We start from the raw sequence: 24,272 nt of genomic DNA, 5'->3' as shown, positions 1-24,272 counted from the left end.
AGAAATTTCTTCTGTTTTCTTTCCACCCTACTACCTCTCATTGTTTATGAAGAGAAAAAACAATGACTGTCCCCCTTAAGGTCTCTTTTTTTCCCCTCCCTTTCTGGTCGTAGCTTACGCAGCCCCAGGAGCTTAGTCAAACTTTGTGGATGAACCTGCCAAAAGAAACACAAGCTGATATTTGACTGATGTTGAAAGTGGAGGATGACTAGATGGATTGGTAATGCTGCCTTAATAAACAGCCTTTAAAAATGTCTCAGTGAAGAGAAGAAATAGAACCATACTCAAATAATTCATTTGTGTCTTTGGAGCAAAACAAGGCGTAAACAAATCTTGGACTAAATAACAGTTATTTTGGCTTTGCACTGATGATATGATTGCGTCACTGAGAAATACTCCACCTAATGCTGTGGAAACTGAACTAATAACATAAATTCAAGAATTGGACACCATCAGCTTAGTTTTATGACTTAGTTTTTTGTACCACTAAGTGAGAGTGGTAAGTGAATTTTTGGAATAATGTGTGGAATGTTATCATGATATTTATGTGGAGCTTGATAAAGCCATACCAGTCTTGATCTGAGCTTTGTGAAGCTGACTGAAAAGACAAGATGTTGGCTCCAGTTTTGCTTTCATGCTTAAGTTGTGCAAATATTTGGAAAACTGTTTTAGCTCATTTTCTCAGGACTTCTCTTTCATAAATAGAATATCTGCTCTCACAGCTGTGTCCTAACAAGGTTAGGGTCTTGACACACAGGAATAAAGGAACATAGCTTTCATACCACATACCAGAATGTATTACCTGGTCTTAGGCTTTCACATACATCTTTAATAAAGTTTACAGGGCCAATGGGAAAAACAGCACAGTTGATTTAATCAACAACATAGTGAGATGAGCACCTTCTTGAATACGTATTCCACTGGCTTCACATCATTGACAGATAAAACATCTCTTGAATGAGATACATGACTGTTAATGCAAGTGCTGGATGAGAAAAAACTAAGGAGATGAATAATATTGGTTTGATGAAACAGTTAAAAATTCTACCTTCCCACTTGCAAGGATTTAGTGAGCTGCACACCCTTCTTGATTAGGAAACTAAATTGCCCTTTTCAGCTTTCTCTGGTTCTGTAAATGCTTGCCTCACATACAAGAGAGATCAATTAATTCAGAGAGTAGACTAATGTTTTCAGTACACAGAAGATTACTCTATGAAGTAACAGCACTAACTTATCACAAAATGAATTATTTGCAAGTATAACGTTGACTGTAGAAAATTCTTGGATCAGCACAAATATCACAGATTAACAAACTTGTCTGCTGCAAAGGGGAAAGCAAATTTCAATGTTATGAGTCTGTGTACTTAAAAAACTCTCTCTTTGTTAAACCAGTATCAGTAGCTCTAAGCAACTCAGCTACCATTCTTAACTTATCAGTCCACATTCTTAATTTTATCAGTCCACACTTCTAAACATTTCTACACACAGTTACCAACTTTGAGATTTAACAGGTTTTTCATGTTGACATTTGTGGCTGTCAGCTCTTTCTCATTTTACTTAACAGAGAAGCAAAAATTTGACAATGCAAGATACAAAACTAATATAAAAAATAATACTATTTTTGCTTACCTGTGACTGGGTACTAGGTACCAATTTGTACATATTCTGGAGTTGTCCATTTACTTTCTTACCTGATTTGAGAGAAAGAAAAAATAATTACACACTATCATTTTTTGTTTTCTCCAAGGAAATCAAATCAAGTTTTATCTAGATTTTTCAATAGCTGGGAAATTAATTTAAAGGGTGAAAAAATTCCAAATGTGTGAAAATATACCATGTAACTGTTTTGTTCATGCTTGTTTTTCCTGATTTTTTTTTTTAATTAATTGATTGATCTACAAAGCCTCTTCTTCGCATTTTGACAAGGAGAAAATGTTTCAGTTGTACCACAGAGGTAAGAAAGATTGAATAGTCTTTGGGGGCTTTTTATGGGGAAGACAGATTTTTAAATAACCAACACCACCAATATGCAAGGAAGAGACTTGAAAGAGGAAGAATTTCTGCAGTCTGTCAGGCTGGTACTCATGGTTTGAAGTAGCATACTGTAAACTCTTCAGTAGTTTGCACTTCAAATGTATCCATCCAAAAGAAATATATGTTCAGCTCCAGCAGTATAGAGCAAATATATAATTTCTCTTTGGATCTGACATGTTTTCCTTTGTCTCAATATCTGATCAAAATAACTCACGAATTGGAGTCTCTAAACTTTTTCACTTTGGCTTTTTTCTCTTCTTAGAATTAGAAGCTTCTCGTGATAAACTGAAAATATACAAGAAAAGAGTCTCTTTTCCTCATCTTTTATATCCTAATACAATGCTTCAAAATTTGTCTACATATTTTGCCTTTGGACTGTTCTTTGAGTCAACGGACCAATAAACAAAAATCAAGGTAATATCACACATCTTCACAAATCCATCCAAAATGAATAAGCGATAGAAAAAATATCAACAGAAAAATGAGTTAAGAGACATTTAAGTAGACATGCTATCATGCAGAATCTTTCAAAGTGCTTAATATTTGTCAGGAACAGGATCTACTGCTAGCATGAAGACAAATATTTCACAATGATTTCATGACAAAATCATGTTAAGATGGTCAGAAATAATCGACTTTCATCTCTTTTGGTAAATTTTCATTCAATAAATGTTGAACATTTGCCATGCCTTTTATGTCTTTCTCAAATCATGAATCACAAAAAAAGATTATCTTCCCAAACCCTCTCAACATGTGGCCTGCAGATTCAACAAATTCAGGAACATGCAGCAGTAATACCAATTTATAATAATTAATATATTCTTTAGTGAGAAAAAAAAATGTTTATGGTGAAGGAAATTTCTGAATATATGAAAAGACTTTCAGTGGCTGCAAGGCAGTCTACGATAAATCAGAAAAAGTGGCAATTTGTGCTGATTAGTAAACTTCTATATAGACAGATGGTAGTAGATTTAGAATGTTCACTCTATTTACTGCTCAAAATTTCTCCATCTACCTACTATGAACTGACAACATGAAGGACTTGAATCTGAAATATGCAGCCAGCTATCTGATTAGAACACTAACATTTGCTGAAATCAAGTACCTCAGATATGTAACAGAATAGTGCTTGTATCGACAAACCAGAGTGTAGTCATCCAGGATAAGAGCAGACCCTCCATATTTAGATGCTGCAGAAGCACTCACTGACTACACTCCAGAAAAAAGAAATCTCACCTATAAAGTATACAAATTCTTATGGGGTTATATCTTTCAACTCAACTCAGTGTGCCTCCCTAACTGAATGATCCTTCCAGCATGTTAAAAAATGCAACATGCATAAGAAACCAGAGTTAGAAAAGACCTTCTGTATAAACAGCAAATTTAGTGATAGCAGTGTACATATTTTAATCACAGTCTTGAACACAGTACTAAACTATAAGCACTATGCACTTTTTATTTCCTTTTAAATATTCAAATATATTTCAGCACCTGTTCCATAAGTTCTTTGGTAAAACAGCCATTTATTAAGCCTTCTTCAATCTGTTAAGCAAAGCAATTCTTGTGAGGTGGGTATGGGAAAAGAGTATTCTCCACATTAAGTTCATGGTATAATTGTGGCATTGTTTTGGATTCCCAGAATGACTCTACAGGCACTGGGCAGGTACCATAAAGTTCAGCTTTCTAACATATGCTGAAGGCCACAGATAAGTTTTTGAGTATAGTGTATGTGGAATTTTGCAGTGCTCCAAGGCTCTGCTCCCTTATCCTCATTATGTTAACTTGCCTGCAACATGAAACTGAAGTCAAAATAAAATTTCAGATGGAAATCTCACATGAATAAGGCTCTATTATGAGAATTTCCATTCTTCCTGTGTCAGGGAAACTATAAATACTGAGCTCAGGAGTTTGAAGCATCTTCTGACAAACATCATGCTCAGAAATGTCTTTAATTAAATTCCTGAGGAAAATTCAGATTGGAAAAAGTATGTTAAATCTTTTTTGAGGTGAAAGACTTCTTCTCTGTCCTTCTTTAAAAGGAGGAAGACTCAGCTGCTGCATAGTTCTTCCATTGACAGCAGTGATTCTTTGAACAGTACATGGTTTTTCGGTGGTTAATTGATGTTACTTTGCCTGCACTTTCCTAGGACTTTGTATTAAAAAAAAAATTAAAATATGACTGTGTGAACATCCAAAAATGCCATATCCTGTCTCCATGAAGACCCAAACAAAGACACACATTAGAACGTAAGTTTCCTACGAACACAATTTATATAATTCCTTGACTGAAAATTAACTTCAAATTGAACTTTTCTGAAGAGTCATAAGGGGCCCATTTTGATGTATGCTGGCTAGGACAAGCTCTTTCTAGCTTTTCACCAGCTTAAATTTATAAGCAGAAGACTCAAACAAGAATAATACTTTCCATCAAATCAGATTAGTAGAGATCTTACTACTCTAGGCCCAAAGAAAAAGCTTGGAATCCAGTCAGATATACAAATACGTGGACAACAGTTGGTGTGTATCTACCTGAACTGTTACACTTCTATCAAACTGCAACAGATTCTCTATCATTCACAATTAAATGAGAACATCTTTCAAATAAGTAGATAATATTTTTTTCAAAAACAAACTATTTCTACTTTCACCAATTCCTAAGAGAATTTATTAGGGGCATGCAGGTGGCATTAAAACAATGAAAAACTGATCAGTAGTTTCTTTTGAGCTCTATCACAACAGAGGAAAAAATGCTGTCAAAACTATTATCTATTAGATATTTACTAGAAAACACTTACTAGACAGAACTGTTTTATGATTGAAAGTCTTGCTCCAGATGCTATCCTCCATGTTGTCCTTAACTCCAAATTCATAAAGTGTGTTTGGCTTCAGATTGTCCACCACTGTTTCTGTAACTGGGCAAAGCTGAAAAACCCATTTCTTGTCTTTATCCTTTTCTCTATAGCGAACAGTGTAGAACCTGCTCAACAAAAACAAGTTTTTCTTCAGAAAAAAACTCACTGCAATCATTTGTGTTATTAATTGCTAAAATGACTTATACTAAATATTGCTTTTGTTATTTTAGGTCCCTTAGAGTTATCAAATATCTGAAAAGCCAGCGAACAAACACAATGTCAGCCTCATCGTTTTCCAGATTCATACATATTCCTCTTCACACAGGACCCAACATCACTAGTAGTATATAGAGAGCAAAAAAAACAGTCTCATTAGTTATGAACATCCACATGGTATGCTAAGCAGAAGCTACAAGCTTATTTTACAAGTACTTTCTGCAGTTCTGATATATGCTGGAACAAGTCAGTTGAATGGACGCATGAGTCTATTCATTAGTGAGCCTCAACAAATTTCTTAGAAACTTCTGCATCTCTCCATGGTAAGGTGTTCCCCCTAAAACTAGTCCAAAAATATTCACAAGGGGAAGAAAAAAAAATAGTTGACATTTACATAATACATTTCTCATCCAGTGTTCTCATATATTGCCCACCCTTTGAACAAGAAAGTAAACTAAGACATTACTTTCTGCAGTTAAAATCAGTGTGATGAATACTAATGGATTATAAAATTAAAAAGCACGTCCACCGAAATTACTCAATTAAACCAAGCAGCACCACCCTGAAAAAGTATGAATGTAATACTAACCAGAATAAAACAATACAATGTAAATGCTGAGTTATGGCACAAACACTCTACTGCTTGCTAGTATCCTTTTCAATATACAGACTGTATCATTGCCAAATTAGAGTGTGGTTTTCTGTGGTTTTGTTTATTTTGTTGTTGTTTTTAATATCGGAGATATTTAGTAATTCTTTAATCCAAGTATTACTGAGATTTGTTTCACATACTGTAAAACATAAATCTTACACTGAAAAAGGATGAATTCCATCCAGCTGTTTTTTTTTTCTGGTAGTGGCTTCTGGAGAGGAAAATTAAGGCCAAGAAATAAATGGAAATTCAAAACCCTGCTACAAGCCTGAGAATAACTCAGAAACAAAAAGAAAAGGAATCTGAGTTTAAGGTACAAATAAAACAGATATTCTGTGGAAAATATAACGTGGTAAAAGAAGGGACCGTAACAAAACAATCAAAAACATTTTTAATACACTGAAAAATGTATCAAGTTTTAAGGTCCAGATTAAAATTACTTAATATGCCAATAAAACTCTGTAAATGCATAAACTTCCTTTTGCCAAATGTACAGATGTGCACTCCAAGAGTAGAGTATACATGAAAGGTGACTGCAGAACATAGGGAAATCCCTGCTCAATTATTAAAACACAAACTATGACAAGAAAATGGCCAATCGTGGAAAATACTATCACAGTTGACAACTGATTTTGCTACATGTTTTAGGAAAGGGGCAGTTCTTCTGGATTTCCTGAAACACAAACAAAACATCAACTCCGACCACTCCATCATGACACTAATTATGTTGAAGGTTCAGTCTTCCAGAGTCAGGCCATAGAAGGCAACAACTTTTCTCCTGCAACATGATAATGCCAGGCAGCAGATTACTTCAAAGATCATGGAGCGCACTGTTAATCTTAGCTGGAGTCTTCTGCTACAACCACAGTATAGTCTGCATATGGTGCCTTCTGAGTTCTATCTGTTCAAGTCAATGAACTATGCAGGCAATATTTTCCTAGCAATGATGCTGTCATAGCAGCTGTGAAAGTGTGGGGCAGTTTTGCTAGTACAAATTTTTGTGAGCACAGCATTCGAGCTTTTGTTTATCACTAGTGAAAACGCATACCTAATGGCGATGACTATGCCAAAAAACAGTGTTTTGTAGCTGAGAATTCACTTCATCAAACAGTGTTATTGTACTCTTTGTATCTGTTGTTGTTTTCAAGACAATAAATAGGAGGCAGTACTTTCAGAGTGAACCATATAGATAAACTAGAAAAATGAAGGCAAAAAAATTTCTTCTCAACATTACAGAGAGTGGAAGTGGCAGTGCACGGGAGCTTTCTGAGGTGTGGAGACCACAGGATAGTTCCCAATAGGACCTAGCACCACTCAGAGAATGGCTGGCAAGGAGTAAAGGCCTGTACACACACAGAAGAGTTCTATGGCCAGAGTGGGCAGCCAGAGCATGGTGCCACAGTTGGTGCAGGAGAGTGCAGAGGGAAGGTCCTGTCACTCTGCTGCTTCCAACAGTACATGTCACCTATTTGCAGAGAACTCCTGTCATGGTGTCATCGTATTCACTAGGCAAGAAGCCATACCCTCTAAATCCCCTTCAGCCTCTCCATCCACAGGAACTGACATAGCTATCCAGAGTTCTCCTGACGGAACAAGGAGAGCCCCTTTTTTTAGGTGTGCCCAAATTTTTTGTCAGCAGCAGAGTGCACAACTGTGGGAGGAGAATTGCTCAGCCTGAAAGAAGAAAGAGCTTCAAGAGGAGGTGACCAAGCTGAAGAGCAACAGGGAATTGGAGGAGGAGACAGATTGGCAGAATCATGCTCTGCCATCCTTGATATGAATATGTCAGCCAGTCACTACAAAGATATAAAGGATCTCTTGCCCTCTGCCACGAGGCACAAGGAGGGGACCTAAGAGACGAGGGAATGGAAGCAGGTTTCTTCTCAGAGCAGCAAGCAAATTCATTTCGTGCATACATCACCCACACAAATGCCCTTATACATCAGGTTCTGGAACTTGAAAGCAGGCAAATGATAGTGTGAATAAAGGTCTGTCTAGGTTGGATGAGTCATCTAGGGCTAGACAGCCTGACCCCCATATCACAACCCTGTCAGAACTCAAAAAGTGTTTGTATAATGCTCTCAAACATAGAGAGCATTATACATAGGGTTTGGATTTTAGGTGGTCCTGTGTGGAGCCAGGAATTGGACTTAATGATGTGTCCTTTCCAACTCAGGATATTCTTTGATTCCATGATTGCAATAAAGAAAAAGATGATGCTGATGCTTGCAAACCAGATGTAGACGCATCCTTAATGTGGTGCACAATTTTTGTTTGTTTGTTTTACACTGCTGAGTTGTATGGAGCTTAACAGGAAGTAAATGAAGATCAAAATACTCTTTTGTCATAAAAGGAAGAATACAAAAAGAATACTAAAATCACAGGGAAAACATAAAAAGCACCTTCAAGAGTACTTGCAAATACATGTTACCAACTGCTAAAAGTTTTCAAAAATGTAGGATTGCTGTTGTCTTTGAAGCTAACTAGCATTGTGATTTTCTTAACACTCTCACTTTGGAAGACTTCCTGAACACATTCATTAAATAATCACAACAAAACAAATATTGTAATATAAGAGAACTTCTACTTAAAATAGAAAATTAATGAAAGCTGTACTCTAATGGAAATATCAGTGAAGTAGGGAAGTGATAAGACAAAACATAGAAAGTAAAAATGAGACAGTATTAAAATAAGGTGCCATTCTCCTATTAAAGCACAACAAAAGCCATATTTTACTTCTATTTAGCCAACTTTAAATCAACATATCTCCTGTCATTGAACAACGTTTCTTCCAATTTGTTCAAATGCAAACAAAGGTAGAGCCAAGACCACTGCTGTAAGAACAATAAAGGATCTATGGTGAAACAGTAAGATCTGTACTTCGACACATAGGCACCTGACTAAATTTGCTATCAAGACAGGTAAAGGCTTGCTAAGCACTAACTTAAGTAAAGAAGAAAACTTCACAGTCAGAGCTAATGCAGTGTTTTAATTTACACTGTCATTTTTCTTCAGCTATGCTGGTTAACAACCTGCACAGCTTCAAGGTTGAAATGTCACATTAAAACATTATCACTGCAAAAGCTGTTTTCTGTTATTTTACCTGTCGCTAGCACAGTTACTTGTTGCTGTCCAGTCATGCTGAGGGTTGACTAGGATGCCCCAAGAGAGGAACACAGAAGTTGGGGTGAGAGTGCCAACTACCAGCTGCAGAGGCTTTTGATTCTTGTTCCGACCTAGGTAAGAAACATGTAATTCCAATTATAAATTAGTTTATCTTGCATTATGTAGGGGAAAGATTTTGCAGTTAGGTAGTCAAATAAATGAAGACCTACTTCTCTTCTGAATTTCAAGGAAAGGGGTCAACTGTTCTCAGCATTTCTAAAACATTGTCTAAAAATGGGGTTGGAGGGTGTCTCTGATCTGCTTGATGGCTTCTCATTGAAGCAAGCAAAATATCTGAAAGAAAGAGACTGCTCCTTTTCTGAAGCTAGCTGAGCATGAATAGAGTAAAAAGTGCAGTATGAAGTTCGCAGAAAGGAAGGGAAGATACATCTAGAAACCAACAGGAAAAGAATTTGGGAGAGTGCTTAAAACAAACAGGCATTGGACACACAATCAAGCTGAAGAGGCAACATAAAGAGGAGTTTCATTAGGTCCTCCCTGAACTTACACAGAATGTATTCCAACCTTGGAAAATACTGGGATTTTCACTTCCGGACTTGTAGATTCAGGGTGAATCAAAAAGAAATAACACATCTTACTATTATTTTGTGAGCAGAAAAGATTAATTTACAAAACTTTAGAACAGTTTTGCCTTACTGGAAGTTTTCTTTATGTCTCATTTTTGAGACTATGAAAACTTTAATGTTTATTTTTTGTATTATTAGTATATACATAATTCAGATTATTAGAAGGTTCCTCTTTCTGTGTGACAGGAAAAAAATGTGTTTTCTTGGCAGGATTCCTACTAATACAACAGGTGTGTCCACAGATAATTTATACTGTTGACAGGACTTTCCATCAAGAATAAAATAAGACCAACAAAAATTCTGTTGTTTTGAATTGTACGCAGATCTGAATTGGTGTCTGTATCTAGGACATTTTTGTTTTTTAACCACATACTACATTCAAGATACTTACATTTTGGGTGATACTTAGATTAAATTTGCTCTGAATGAAGAAGCACAACTATCCATCACGTGGAAAAACAACTTTATTCACATGATGCTCAAAAGCTTTTAAATACTTCCAGAAGATTTTCCAGCAAATAGTTGGAAATGAAGAAGTGATCTAGAGCAAATATTTTGGACCTATGGTTTATGGACTGCTACTACCCAATCAGAACTTTAGTTTCTTAGTTGTATGAAAGAGGACGAATGAAAGGAAATTCATATATTCTTTGTATCATTTGCTCATACTTAAAATATCTGATTGATCTATAACTCCTCAAAATATACACATGACCATAAGTTCCCCAAAAGTTTAAGCCACTGAAACAGTGATTTTTTTTCATTCCTTTTGATCCTAATATCTCTTCGCTCAACAAGCTCAATGAAAATCTGATCTGCACTTTCAACCAGTGCACGTAGGTGCATTTAAACTTCTTAACTGAAATTTTTTTCTGTAATACTCTAATTTTCAATTCTCATTAGCAGAACTTTTTACAAGAACCGTCTTCAGGTACTGTACAACCTTCACATTTTTAACACCACGTTCATAACTAACTACTGTCTGGGAAGTATTGGTATGCATTTTGCCTTCCCACGCATCTCAGTAAGTCACCTACAGTTACAGATACGTTTTCAGAGAAACCTAGTAAAAACAGGATATTATCTTCCTCAAAACGACTTGAAGAAAGAGATTCAGTAGTGCTCAAATACCTGAACAAGATTTCTTGTTATTTGAAACACGCGCTGGTCTCACTGAAACCAAATACCGTGGCTCTGCATCTATAAATGAAGAAAGAATTAGTGTAGATTTGACATTTATTTGAGACAGGGATTAACCTATAATTTATTAAGAAAAAGTCCAATATTCAGTGAAGATTTGATATCCAATTTTAAGGGTCTTTAGGCACATTTTCTTCAAAGTTTACTCAAAAATCATTCAGAAATATTCTAGCCACTACTTCAAACTCTTCTTAAATATTACATGTTAGTTTATATTTTAAAATGAATTTTAAAAATTGTTTTAAAATAAAACCAACAAAACTTAAAGTAATATTTCCTCATGCTATGCATTCATGAATATTTGGGAGAACATTCTAATTCTCACAATGTGCTAAACAACATGACTATGAGGACTGGTCCAAAAGTAGTATTTCCTATTTTATTACATTGGCCCACAACATCAGAGGTGGATGCTGGTGGTATGGCTGTAGAGGGTGAATCTTCCCATCAATATTCCCCCACATTTTCTTGACATGTGACAGGTGGGGCAGAAGGGCAAGATGTCAAAATGGCATCTGAAATGGCAGTGGTGTGTCATTGAATTCCTCCGTGCAGAAAAAATGGCACCCATTGATATTCATGACGCTGAATGCTGATGGAGATCAAACACTGGATGTAAGCACAGTGAGGCTGTGGATGGTGTGTTTCAGCAATGGTGACAGTGATGTGAAGATAAACCATGCTCTGGATGGCCATGTACAGCTTCCATATCCATGAAATGCAGAGTATCTCGGTCGGCTCATCCACATGAATTTATGGGTTACGACCAGGGAACGGTACACAGAGCTGAATATTGGCTTTAATGCATAGGAAATGACAGTGGCAACCTTTGAACATTGCAAAGCTTTCACCATAAGTGTCCCAGGAATTCTCACACAGGAACAGAAATAACACTGTATGCAAGTTTGCCAGGACCTACTGAACCAATACAAGGCTGAAGGTGACAGGTTCCTGAATCACATCATTAGCAGTGAAGAGATGTGGTGTTATCATTGTGAGCCGGAGTCAAAACAGCAGTCCACGGAGTGGCAATATGTGAATTCTCCATTGAAGAAAACATTCAAGATGCAGCTCTCAGTGGGTACAGCGATGTACACTGTCTCTGGGGATTGGAAAAGGACGATCTTTCCAGATTTCCTGAAAAGACTCAAATTTCCATATTCAGGCAAGAGAATAAGACAACCTTTTGCTTGCAACATCATAACACCAGATGCCAGACCATTTTAAATACTGAGGAATACATTGGCAATCTTGACCAGACTGTCCAACCACAGTATATTCTGTATTTGGTGCCTTCTTAATTCCATCTGTTCAGACCAATGAAAGACCGGTGGTGTGGGCAACATATTCATAACACTGTGATAGCAGCTGTGAAAGAGTGGGTTTGCCTCCAGGGGTGAAGATATTTATGAGCACATTGTGCTGGCTCTTGCTCATTGCTGGCAAAAAAAAGCTAATGGTAGTAGTGCTCATGCTGAAAAACAGTGTTTTGAAGCTGAGAATTCCCTCTATCAAATATTGTTATTGTGCTCTTTGTAGCTGATGTAGTTTCTAAGAAAATAAATAGGAGGCATTACTTTCAGAGTAACTGACATACAATATCATTAGTTCTGACCAACATTTTCAAACCTTGTAAATTACAAAAGTCACTCTTCAGAATTTGTAAAATTATATATCCAGTATACAGTAAGTACACGTGTGGTCTTGTAAGAGTTGAAAATATTCTAAATGATTAATCTTTACAGAACTACATGAACTTGAACAAGTTTAGTTTGAAATATATTTACAAATTCAATACCAAATTCTTCCAGCTTTCTTGCATTTAATGCCTTCTTGATGAACTGATACTGAAAGATGAACATTAGAGATCTGTTAGAACCTGCTAAGAGCCCACTATTAAGGTTGGAGTGACAAACACCATGGTTAGCAGATTGTTTCAGCTGGCACACAACTGTTTCTGTACAAACCCCTTGAAACTGCAAATCGAAAGTCCAAATAGTGACAGGCTTAAGTCTTCAGTAGGAAAATGACCAGTTGTGCCAGATGATTGCTAACCAACAAATCCATGCTTGATTCTTAGTGTTATAGTTCTCCATTTTTTTTAATTTTTATTTTTTAATTTTTTTGTTTTGATAATTCATTTGGGTGGCTCCAGTATGTCATCAGTATTGCTCTTTCAAGTTTAAATACTCACAGCTGAATAAAGCAGTGCCAGTTTGGAGCAAAACGCTACACTCAGACGGTCATGTACACTCAAAAAAATAACCTCTGCAGTAGGAGGGAATCCTACTCACAGACTAGAAGCACCAGGATGTGTAAAACACTGGGAATTCTATCTATGGCATTCAATACATAGAGAACACACCTGCATATACATTCAATACATATTCTTAAATCTGTCATTTCTTTTAAGCACCACACCTATTACAGCTCAATGAACCATCGCCAGGTAAACGAAATACTTCTCTGAACAACTCCAGTGACTCAGTATTTTTTTCATTCAAGCAGCCTGAAAGACGCATGCGCACATGCGCACTACACCTACCATTGTGTCTACAATTTTCTACAGAAGAAACATTTCAAGGACTGCTAAGTTCACAGAAATAAACCAATACTTTGGCAACATTATAAAAGAAAAAAGCAACTGTTTGACTAAGATTCTGTGATATTCATGATAAAAAACTATTAAATAAACTTCATTACCCACCTGAACAGACTGGAGAGACAACCAGTCTTGAGGAATATAATGAAAACGCATGTCACAAATCCAAACTAATATAACAATTCTATACACTGTGAGTTATGCTTTCTAACTAGTGACAAGTCCTGAATTAATGCTTACTTAATTTAAACTAAGTACTGATCTAGCAGACATCCCTGAATCACACTTTTTGTGTTCAAGGAGATATTAGAATTCTTCCCTTTTTGCATGTAAATTTCTTGCACAAATTATTACATTTGCTACAAGGTGGAACTGCCAGTACATTCTCCTCATCACTACACAGTCTGCTTCAAGTAAAGGAAAGGCTAAACAAAGTGGTCCAACTGTTTCTTTGAATGCATTTTGTTCAGATTTTAGCTAATTGCTATTTGCTGTCCATTCTTACAAAATTTCATTGTCTCCATCCAATTATTTGGGTTCTTCCAAAAGTAACAATACATTCAGGGAGACTGACTTTATTGTCTTCCTAACCGAGTTAGATCAAACTAGTGTAAAAATCTCAAGGAAATATTCTTTGTGAGTTGTGAAGACTGAAGAGATTTAGTTGGAAGTCTAAATAAAGCACAGAACATTTGGATGGGTCTTTTCACCTTGCTTATTAGTCTATCTGAATTTAAATTCTGATATCTTTTGACACCATCCATTTAGCTTGCTTGACCAACAATAATGTCATTTACTATCATGTAAGCTTGTGAAGTATCATCAGCACCAAGGAAAACACATCTTGCACCCTGATACTTCTTCATACCAAACTTTAATGCTACCTCACCTTTGTCATTTACACTTCAGGTTAATTCAAATTGAGCTGTCTAGCAGCTCAATAAAGCTGCTCAAGAGTTTATTGGCAGCATAAGCTCATTAAAAGTTCAGGAAATCCAACAGAACTCTTCTTTTTTACATACTATCTGCAGGCAATTCCTAATTCATGGATGATATTACACAATTACTGGCTCAGTTATCAGTTTAGCTGCAGTGTAGTTTAATGGGATGAAGTTCAATGAATCCAAGTGCCAGGTCCTGCATTTTGGCCACAACAACCCCAGGCAATGCTACAGTCTTGGGCAGAGCAATTGGAAGACTGTGCACAGGAAATGGATGTGGGGATGTTAGTTGACGCTCGGCTAAACATGAGCCAGCAGTGTGCTCATGGGGCCAACAAGACCAATGGCATCCTGGCTCATATCAAAAATAGTAGTCAGCAGGAGCAGGGATGTGATCGTCCTTCTTGAATACTGTGCTCAGTTTTGGATCCCTCACTACAAGAAAGACACTGAGGCCATGGAGTCTGTTCAGAGAAGAGCAACAAGGCTGGTGAGGAATCTGGAGCACAGATCTTATGGGGAGTGGCTGAGGGAACTGGGATTGTTCAGCCTGGAAAAGAGGCTCAGGGAAAATCTTATTGTCCCCTGCAACTCCTTGAAAGGAGGTTGTGACAAGGTGGGAATCAGCCTCTTCCCCTAGTTGTCTAGTGATAGAACTGGAGGTAGTGGCCTCAAGTTGCACCAGGGGAGGTTCAGTTTAGATATTAGGAAAACCTCTGAGGGAGTGATCAGTTGTTGGAATGGCTTGCTCAGGGAAGTGATTGAGCTATCATCCCTCGAGGTGTTTAAGAAAGTTTGTAGATGTGGGGCTAAAGAATATGGTTAACGGGCAACATTGGTGGCAGGTGGATGGTCAGACTAGATGATCTTGGATATCTTTTGCAATCTTAATGATTCTATTATTCTATGCAAAAGAAAAGAAAAAACAAACAAACAAAATTATTTTAAGAGAAGAACCACTCCAAGGAGGAGCTGAGTAGTTTAGTAGATGAACTGCAAGTGGATGTCACACTTTCTACAAAGACATGTGATTCTCCTGGAAGTGAGAAAGACCATATTCTCATTTATTTACTTCAAAATATATAAACATACCTCTGTAATCTCATAAAATCGCAAAATTAAATCTTATTGACTTTATGTTTAATGTTAACAGAATCACCAAGGTTGGAAAAGATCTGCAAGATTATCTGGTTCAACATCCACCTACCACCAGTATTTCCCCTTTAAACCATGTTCCTTGACAATGTTAATACTCTCAAATCAGGATTCACTTCTCTATAGACAGAGAAATCCATTCTCCCAGATCTAGTCATGTTCTCACAAAACGGTGTTCTAAAGTAATATTCCCCTATCCTGCTGGGGAAACATACCCTCTGGTTACCACCAAATGCCCTTGAATATCCAATTCTAATCTTTATTTTTCAGCAACTAAACCAGTTTAAAGTTGTAGTCAGCTTCAGTCTCTAAGGCTATCAGGAAAGGTCTTCTCTATCCATGAACTACTAAAACTGGCAAGTGAGAAAAAAGCTTAAATTGTGCTAGTCTAGGTCTAAACAGGCCATAACATCTTTTCACATTTGGAATTCACTCCTACCATACTGTTTAGAAAGAGCTGTAATCAATCACTTTTCAGTGCAGCCTGTAAATTCCATCTGTTTTCTGTAAAAGTGGGATAAGCTGAAGCATGAGAGGACTGAGAGAGTTGTTGGACTGAATGTGAATACCTTTCTAGAAGCCTAACTCGTTTTGTGGTGGGGAAAAATGTTTGGATCATAGCCTTTGCAAAGCGCACAGTACCATCTGAATGACTAGAATATCTAAAACATAGAATAGAAAATATCTGTGGGGTGAAATTTAAAAAAAAAAAAAAAAAAATCAACAAACACCAACAACCAAACCAACCAACCAAACAATAATAAAAATGCTTGTTTTAATATGAAGATAGAATACCAGGCCAATTTCATCACTTGAGATGTTCCAGACGCACAAGAAGCAACCAAAGATTTTTAACAATATGGCCTAGGAGTTCTTGTACCTTTGGAAAGTGTCTTGAGAATATTAATATTGCCCCTCTACCATATCTTGGGTTTTTTCCAGCATTCACATAAGCAGTGTCTGATCTCTGAGTGATAGAATTAAACCTATCCACAGTTCCTAAAACTAAGAACCATCCTGGAAGCACCCAGTCCCTGAAATTATGGGAGGTGCTAGCAGCCACTAATGTCTTCTGTTTTACTCTGTTGTATGTCACTCTAAAACAGAGCCAAAAGCACAACAAATGTTTCTTCTTTTAGCTCAAGTTTTATATCCATACATTAGCATACCCAATGCTGCTGTTTAATGTTGTGTTAGGATTAATGCAGTGGGAAATATGTTGTGTTCTCTGCTTCCAAATTCCCTGAACAAATATACTAAGCATGTAATGTAACACTAAAACTTGTAACTAAAAGCAATATTTTTAACAAAAGTACTGTTAATTGCTTTAAACAAATGTTTGCAACTTAAAATATATACCTATTACTGTTAGTATCTTTTATTCCTTTCCTATCAAAGATGACATCTTCTTCAAGTTGGAAATGCTAGCAGTACTAACAGATTGCATTTTTAGCTATTAGACGTTTAGAACTTATAATCAGGTTTACTGTAACTAGAAAACTTACTAACAACTTTTATTAGCATGAGTGAATTACATTTTTGATATTAATCTCCTTTAAAATAATTAAGACAGTATTACTCATCACTTGTGCCTTTCTCTTATATTGTGTTGGATTGTCCAGATGCACTAAAGAAAATGTTTTAGGTTCAATAGAGGGGGTACATAGAATGGTGTTTCTCATCTTCAAGATTTTTCATTACTTCAAGATTTTGATTGCTTAACTGTAAGATTAATGAATATGCATGCAGCTAGCCACTCCACTGGACTGCAGAACCAAATAAAGGTGTCTACAGTTCCTGTCACTAGATGTTAGTATGAAAGTTACCAAGAACCAATATGTTCCAGGTGACATTCAGCTTTATGTTTTCATATGGTTTCACAAATCATTAGGTAGTAACACTGGTATTAAATGGAGAGAAGGGCAAACTATCTACATGTGACTACATTCAGAGCTTTTTCCTCTTTCCATGGATCTCAAAGTATGTGAAAAATACTAACTCCCACTCTTCCTGTAATACAGCTATGCGGGTATTACTCATGCCCACTTCTACGGAGAAGCCCGTACATCATTTCTACTGAGCTGTGTTGAAAGATGGCATACATTAGATTCGTACAGGTTAAGTGATGTTTATGAACTCAAACACTGTACTGTGATAAAAGTACAGAAAGATCACAGAAATAGCAACTCATGAAAAGGAAGAAGTCAACCTTTTCCAGAGAAATCTAATGAAGATTCTTAGTAATTATTCTATGTCTAACATCTTATTTATCTCCTTTCCTACTCTTTAATTCTCAGCCTGGAGCACACATCTAGAATCGCCTTGATTTACCACATTAAAAACAATGCAACTGATACTTCTACATTTATGCATGCTTTCTCTGCTCTCTTTTACACAAAGGTCACTGACATTGCAGTGATGAGGGTAACAGAAGATTCTGGATTCATTTCAGGCTAGGGAAGATTAAAGAAAGCAATAGGGAAATTCTCAGACATTGGACAGATTTTTGATAATGTAAAATTCTAATAAATCAATGTTTTATAAGAAAATTATAACTGATCCAGTTCTCCTTGTTTGCTATTCTATCGATACTGACAATCCAGGGTTAAAAAGACAACCTAACTTACTCTTTGTTTCCTGTTCCAATCAACAAAATACAAGATTTCCAATGCATTTTAAACTCTTCCTTACAACTCACAGAATTCTATTTGTAACATCTGACACAGAATGTACAGGTTATTCTGCAACATGTGCCCCTACAAGAAAATGCATCCTTTTGTTATAAACATTTCCATTAAAGTGAATCAACCACACAATACTTAAAATTGTTTTATTTCTGCTTCTTTGCTACAATAGAAACATAAACATCTCCCATGTACATAACTGCAGATTTATGCAAATCGTCTCATACTATCTGTAATGCAGTCAATAGAGTTCATTCTTTTAGGATTAAAAATTCCCCCAAGTGAAAATCCTCACATATAAATAACAAGCTCTTCCAAACAACAAGAACTTAATTTTTCTCCCTAAAAAAACATTGTGATCTGAAATTCTTCCCAAACTAACCTTAAACACACAAAAAAAGCCAAAGTAATACCCCAATAAAAACACAAATTAAGAAACCCAAAGATTCATAATTTCATTGGTCTGTTTCCACATCATGACAACAGTAACATGGAAAGGAAAAATACTTTACCAAGTTCATTTATGTAGGTGCTTCCATCTGAAGGTAAAGGAATGTACTGATTAGAGAAGAAGCTGCTTCCGTAACCCAGGACAAAACCTTCAAGTTTGGTGTTTTGGCTTGGTCGAAGATACCTCATGCAAACAGTGTCATCTGTTGCATTGATCTGAACTTTCAGACTCTGTCTTTTCACTACAGAAAGAGAAAAAAATAAGAGAAGAACAAAATGTATTTTCTTGTAATTACGTATTTAGTAACAGAATATGACATTATAGCAACATAAGACTATTCAGTTTGTTAGATGCAAACAAACAACTGTTTGAAGGTAGATTCTCATGGCAATTCAGTGTGTTTTAGAAAACAAGCTGTTGCATTTAACTGTGGTTTCTAACATGCCTACTTTTTTCCCTTCATCAGTTTAGTAATATCATTAGCAGCTTCTTATACAATTGTAGAAATATAAATGAAGTAATCAGAAAAAATTTAAACATCTTTTCCTTTAAATATAGGAGTTATAGCAGTAATTTAGGATCCAGAGATAACAAAATGGCAAGTCAGGAGATCATTCTCTTCTGTAAGCAATAAAATAAAATAAAATAAAATAAAAATTGTAAGGATGCTATAGCAGCAAGACTTATTGCAAAATTAGAGGATGAATGGTAACTGTGTCTGAATAAAAATGCTACAGCAGTTAGTTGTTTTCAGTCGCGTTCAGAAGGAAATGTAATTTTCTAGTTGGAATTAAACTACAACACCTAGACTAACACATACACATTACTCAGAATTTCCAAGAAACATTTTAAAACACTGAATGTTTGGAATGTTTATAAAATTTTCATAAAGTCCTTTTACTGCAGAAGCTAAACCTAAAGAAAAACAATGAGAGATGTATGAATTGTCATTACACAACAGGGTAGAGCAATAACTTCTTTCTCTCTCCTGACACATCCCTCCTCCTTTCTCTCTTCTTTCCAGAGATAAATGCAGACTGATATTCAAAATTTCTTAAGACAAGTACAAACTGGTTCTCAGCAATCACTTAACTACTCTTCCTCTGGAGAAAATACAATGACTGGAGTTACTGAGAGGCCACAATCCCATTTTCTGAAAATGATTTAGTAGTAGTGATGAGTACCTGCAGTTGTCTGAAAAGACCCAGACCAAACTCTTCGTGCCCCTTTCCTTTATACAAAGGATGTAAGCAAAACTGATGGAAAACATTTGCCTCCAATTAAACCCTTTGTCTGAAGAGCGATCAGGTAAATGAACTCAGGAAAAAAATTCAGGAAGCCATCCCAATTCTACAAAGGCTACTTTGCCATATCCCAGGAAATGACAGTAGTTTGAGACACCTCAACTGTCTGCCACTATCAGTGGTAAGGCACCATCCTGGGGAAAAGGATGATGGTCCCTTCCTCATTTGGGAAACAACTTCTTTTATCATCACACTGCAATTACATGAAAATATTATCAGCAATTTTATTATAAAAAATATTATCAGCATGCTCTCAGACATAGGGTGCTGTGTGGAACCAGGAGTTGGACTTAGGGGTCTCTTCCAACTGAGGATAGTTTACAAAACTATTGTGTACTTAAAATGCAAATAAGATAGTCAGTAATTTTTAAAAAAAAATCTTTTTTTTTTTTTTTGTGGCTGATTAAAATTTTTAATGCAGAAGTCTATTTATCTCACATTTGAATCAAATACTATAAGCCTTCCTTCCTTTTTAGACACAAATGTTTAATAAAGACTATCCTTTCATATATGCTTCCCTCTCTGCAGTAAGATACTATAAAATGGAATTTAGGTGAATACTTAATTTTAATAAATGTAATTTGTTATCAATCAGAGGCAATAATCCTAAACTTTGATGCCACATAGAATGCTTTACTAAGTATCATTATGGCGTATATTAGATGACTTGGAAGTCTGTTGATGTTCCTTCCTGGTTTCTGCTGTTTGGAACTTTTTTGGTGTCCAAAGTTGCATGTCCCCAGTAGCTTCATATGGGGATTACAGAATTATAGAATCATCGAGGTTGAAAATGACGTACAAGAACATCCAATCCAACTGTCTGCTTACCACCAATAGTTCTCATTAACCATGTTCCTCAACACAATGTCTAAACGCTCCTTAAACACCTCCAGCGTTGGTGACTCCACCAAATCCCTGGGCAGCCTATTCCAGCACCTGACCACTCTTTCAGAGAAGTAGTATTTCCTAACATGAATTACAACCTGAATTTCCTCTGGTACAACTTGAGGCCATTTCTTCTAGTCCTATTGGTAGTTATATGAGAAAAGAGGCCAACCCCCAGCTCACTACAACCTCCCTTCTGGTAGTCATACAGAGCAATAAGGTCTCCCCTGAGCCTCCTCTCTTCCAGACTAAACAATTCCAGCTTCCTCAGCCACTCCTCATGAGGCTTATGCTCCAGACCCCTCACCAGCTTAGTCGCCCTTCTTTGGACACACTCCAGGACCTCAATGCCTTTTTTTGTAGTGAGGGGCCCAAAACTGAACACAGTACTCAAGGCGTGGCCTCAACAGAGATGAGTACAGAGTAATTATTCCTCCCTTGCTCTTAGCTGGTTGCAGTACTTCTGATACAAGCCAAGATGCCATTGGTCTTGTTAGCCAGGTTTACACACTGCTTGTTCATGCTCAGCTGAGGATGAACGCCTCCAGATCCATTTCTTCTACACAGTCTTCCAGCCTCTCTACCCCAAGCCTGGGGTTTTGTGGCCAAAGTACAGGACCCAGCATTTGGTCTTGTTGAACTTCATCCCACTGCTGTCAGCCCAGTTATCCAGCCTGTCCAGATCCCTCTGAAGGGCCTTCCTACCCCCAGGCAGATCAACACTTTCTCCCAACTTCGTGTCATCTGCAAACTTACTGAGGGTACACTCAATCATCTCATCCAGGTCATCAATAAAGATACTGAACAGGACAGGCCCCAATAGCAACTGCTGGGGAACACCACTCATGACTGGTTGCCAGCTGGATATAGCACCACCACTCTCTGGGCCCAGCCATCCAGCCAGTTCTTTACCTAGAAAAGAATGTACCTGTCCAAGCCACAGGCTGCCAATTTCTCCAAGAGAATTCCATGGGAGACAGTGTCAAAGGCTTTGCTGAACTCTAGGTAGATTCTGTCAGCTGAGTCAGCGTTGACAATATTTAGGAAAATCTTTCTTCCCATCTCCTTGGTGATAGTGATTTGGTCATAATCTCAATTCCATATTATCCTTAATATATGGCCTAATGGCTATCTTCTGATCCTTCTGTAAGCTTCTGATTACTACTTTGTTCCCCTTGCTGAGAAAGAAGTCACTTTTCTCCCATTTTCTTCCTTTGCTCTCAGACGCAAAGGGCAAGGTAAATAAATGGCCTTCTTCACTAATCTTTAGCTGTATCTATTTGAAGGAAAATAGCTGTGCTAAATCAGTAACAGAAGTACCGCACTTCAGATGACTATACTGAATTCCCTTCAACAAACTGGTAGCTACCAGAGGCTGACTAGTTCTTGGATTTGCACAGATGAAAGTGGTGCAACCGTAGCCAATGCTGACAAGTTTTACTATCAGGTGTCAAAACAGTACAGAACTACAAACTGAAAATTTCAGAGAAAATCCATGGTAATTTGTATGTTATTATACAAACAACTTATACATGATGTTTTTCTCTTTTCTTCCTCTTTCTCCTTATTGATGCATAGTATAAAGTTACTTTACAGATCAAAATAAACAAGGAGGAAAAGCAAGAAATCCCATTGTTAGTTTGAAGCAATTTCTTGTATCCCATCTTACTGATCTTGAATCCTATTTTACAGAATCATTTAATAGCCCAAGGGGTTGGAAGGGGTCTTGAAAATCCTAATTTTTTTTGCTACCATGAGTCGACCATGTTTTTGCTATATGAGTTGACTCATATTAAATGACCCAAAGAGGGTCAGTGACCTACTTAGTCATTGGGTTGGACCAGGGAACCCGCCGAGAAGCAGACAAGCCCTCACGTCTGCTGACATCTTAGTCCTCTAGTATCTTTCCAGAAGCCCTTACACTGTTCCAGCTCTTCACTTTTGAGCCCACCTGTGTGCAATCTACTTAGAATCATGCTCTAAAAATACAAACACAGCAGACCACAAAGAAACCTCTTGTGAGGAATGCCCATTTAGTCACTTGTGATCCACAGATAGCTGAGAGATATGCACAGAGAGGCCTACTAGCCAGCAGAGAGCGCAGGCATAATTGGCTTGACAGCAACCAGCTAGGTGAATGGGGACTACTTTTGGGAAGACATTAGCAGAACAGGTTTCATTTGTGCTGATCTTAAGGTACTTTAAACAAGTAACAGAGTATTCTTGTTTTGAGTAATATCTCCATCTTGGCCGCCACTCAAGTAAACAATCATGCTGTGGTACAAATGAATTTGATTTTGAGAAAATACCCTAGATACATCCTGATATTAGAATACCTTCCTCCCTTCCCCTCCCTGGTGAAAAAGTAGAATGATAAACCAGATTCTCTCAAATTCCAGCACAAAAAGATTTTTAAAACATCTTGCAAACAGAAAAGAACACTTTCAGGCACAGAGCAAAGCAAGGTTGAATTTTTCTAACTTATATTCTGTTATGTCCATTTTTGGCATGCATTATTGAAACTCTGGTGCTAAGTATTTGAATTTGTGGAGTAGTTCAGCTTCAGGCTGTCACTAAATGGAGGATTCTGAGATCCACAGCTACATCTGAAAAACAGTCTTTCCCTTGTGGCTCACCCACACAAATTTTGTGCTGATTTGCAATTATTCTTTTCAACAAAATTCTATTGGTGGCCAAAAGCAGTATGACAAGCAGCAAACAGCATAACTGCAGTAAAAGCACAACATTAACTACATCAAACCTCAAACGCCTTGCATTGTTAGAGAGAACTCTTTGTGAAAAGATGTTTTGCCTAAAAGAGGAATGACTTTTGAGACAACCCAGTGAAAACTACTATATCATAAGGAAACCAACCCGTGGTAATTCTTCAAAAGGAAGAAAAATTGTTGGAGGAATCCAGCTGGGAGTACCAACAGTTTGGGTAGATGGGGAAAAAAATAAAAGCAGTCATGAATAGGCAACAGGAGCCTATTTAATGCCTTCAAAATGGAAGAGCAGCTAATGAAGATAATATATGAAATATTTATCTGGACATTATTTGGATTTAGATTTAATGCCAATTATATGATGTATAATCTTTTTCTCATATCTTTAATAAATAATGGAGTAATGGGGTTGGGGGGAGAATTTAGAAGCGATGGTACCACATCCTACTCTTAGCAGATGTTTTAAACTTACAGCTCATATTTATCTACAGGAAAAACAGAGAGCTCTAATTTTCAATTTCTACTTTCACAGGAAAGGTCCAGTGAAAGCCCTTTGGATATTATAGCATCCCACTAAGACATCTCAGTTCCAAAGCAGTTTGTAAAGGTAAAAAAGTAACAGGTAATTATTAGAAACAGATTTTAGTAATTCCATTGCTGTTTAAAAGCTGGTGAGAAGTTAGGAGATGAACACAGAACTGCATCACTGGACTAGTAGCATTAAAATGGTATTTGTTTAGTAATTTTTGTTTAGTAATTCAGTGTTGGGGACAACAGTTTTTCCAACATATAAAGGCAAGTAAAACTATCTAAGAGTT

General features: G+C 36.8%; 1 protein-coding gene across 1 annotated transcript in view; it reads right to left on the bottom strand.

Annotated features, from left to right (window-relative positions):
- Positions 1 to 24,272, bottom strand: part of ABI3BP (ABI family member 3 binding protein) — a gene marked incomplete at both ends in the record, with an annotated part of 128,690 nt that overhangs the window by 85,165 nt on the left and 19,253 nt on the right. Inside the window, 5 exons of the mRNA XM_079548626.1 lie at positions 1,630 to 1,691; positions 4,830 to 5,011; positions 8,858 to 8,990; positions 10,638 to 10,706; positions 18,601 to 18,780. Of these exons, the coding sequence (XP_079404752.1) occupies positions 1,630 to 1,691; positions 4,830 to 5,011; positions 8,858 to 8,990; positions 10,638 to 10,706; positions 18,601 to 18,780 (626 nt within the window). The remainder of the gene's footprint in view (positions 1 to 1,629; positions 1,692 to 4,829; positions 5,012 to 8,857; positions 8,991 to 10,637; positions 10,707 to 18,600; positions 18,781 to 24,272) is intronic.

The sequence above is a fragment of the Tetrao urogallus genome (assembly GCF_951394365.1).
Source record: "Tetrao urogallus genome assembly, chromosome: 1".
Lineage (NCBI taxonomy): Eukaryota > Metazoa > Chordata > Aves > Galliformes > Phasianidae > Tetrao > Tetrao urogallus.
The sequence above is the reverse complement of the archived record's forward strand: the minus strand, read 5'-3'. Positions and strand labels throughout refer to the sequence as shown.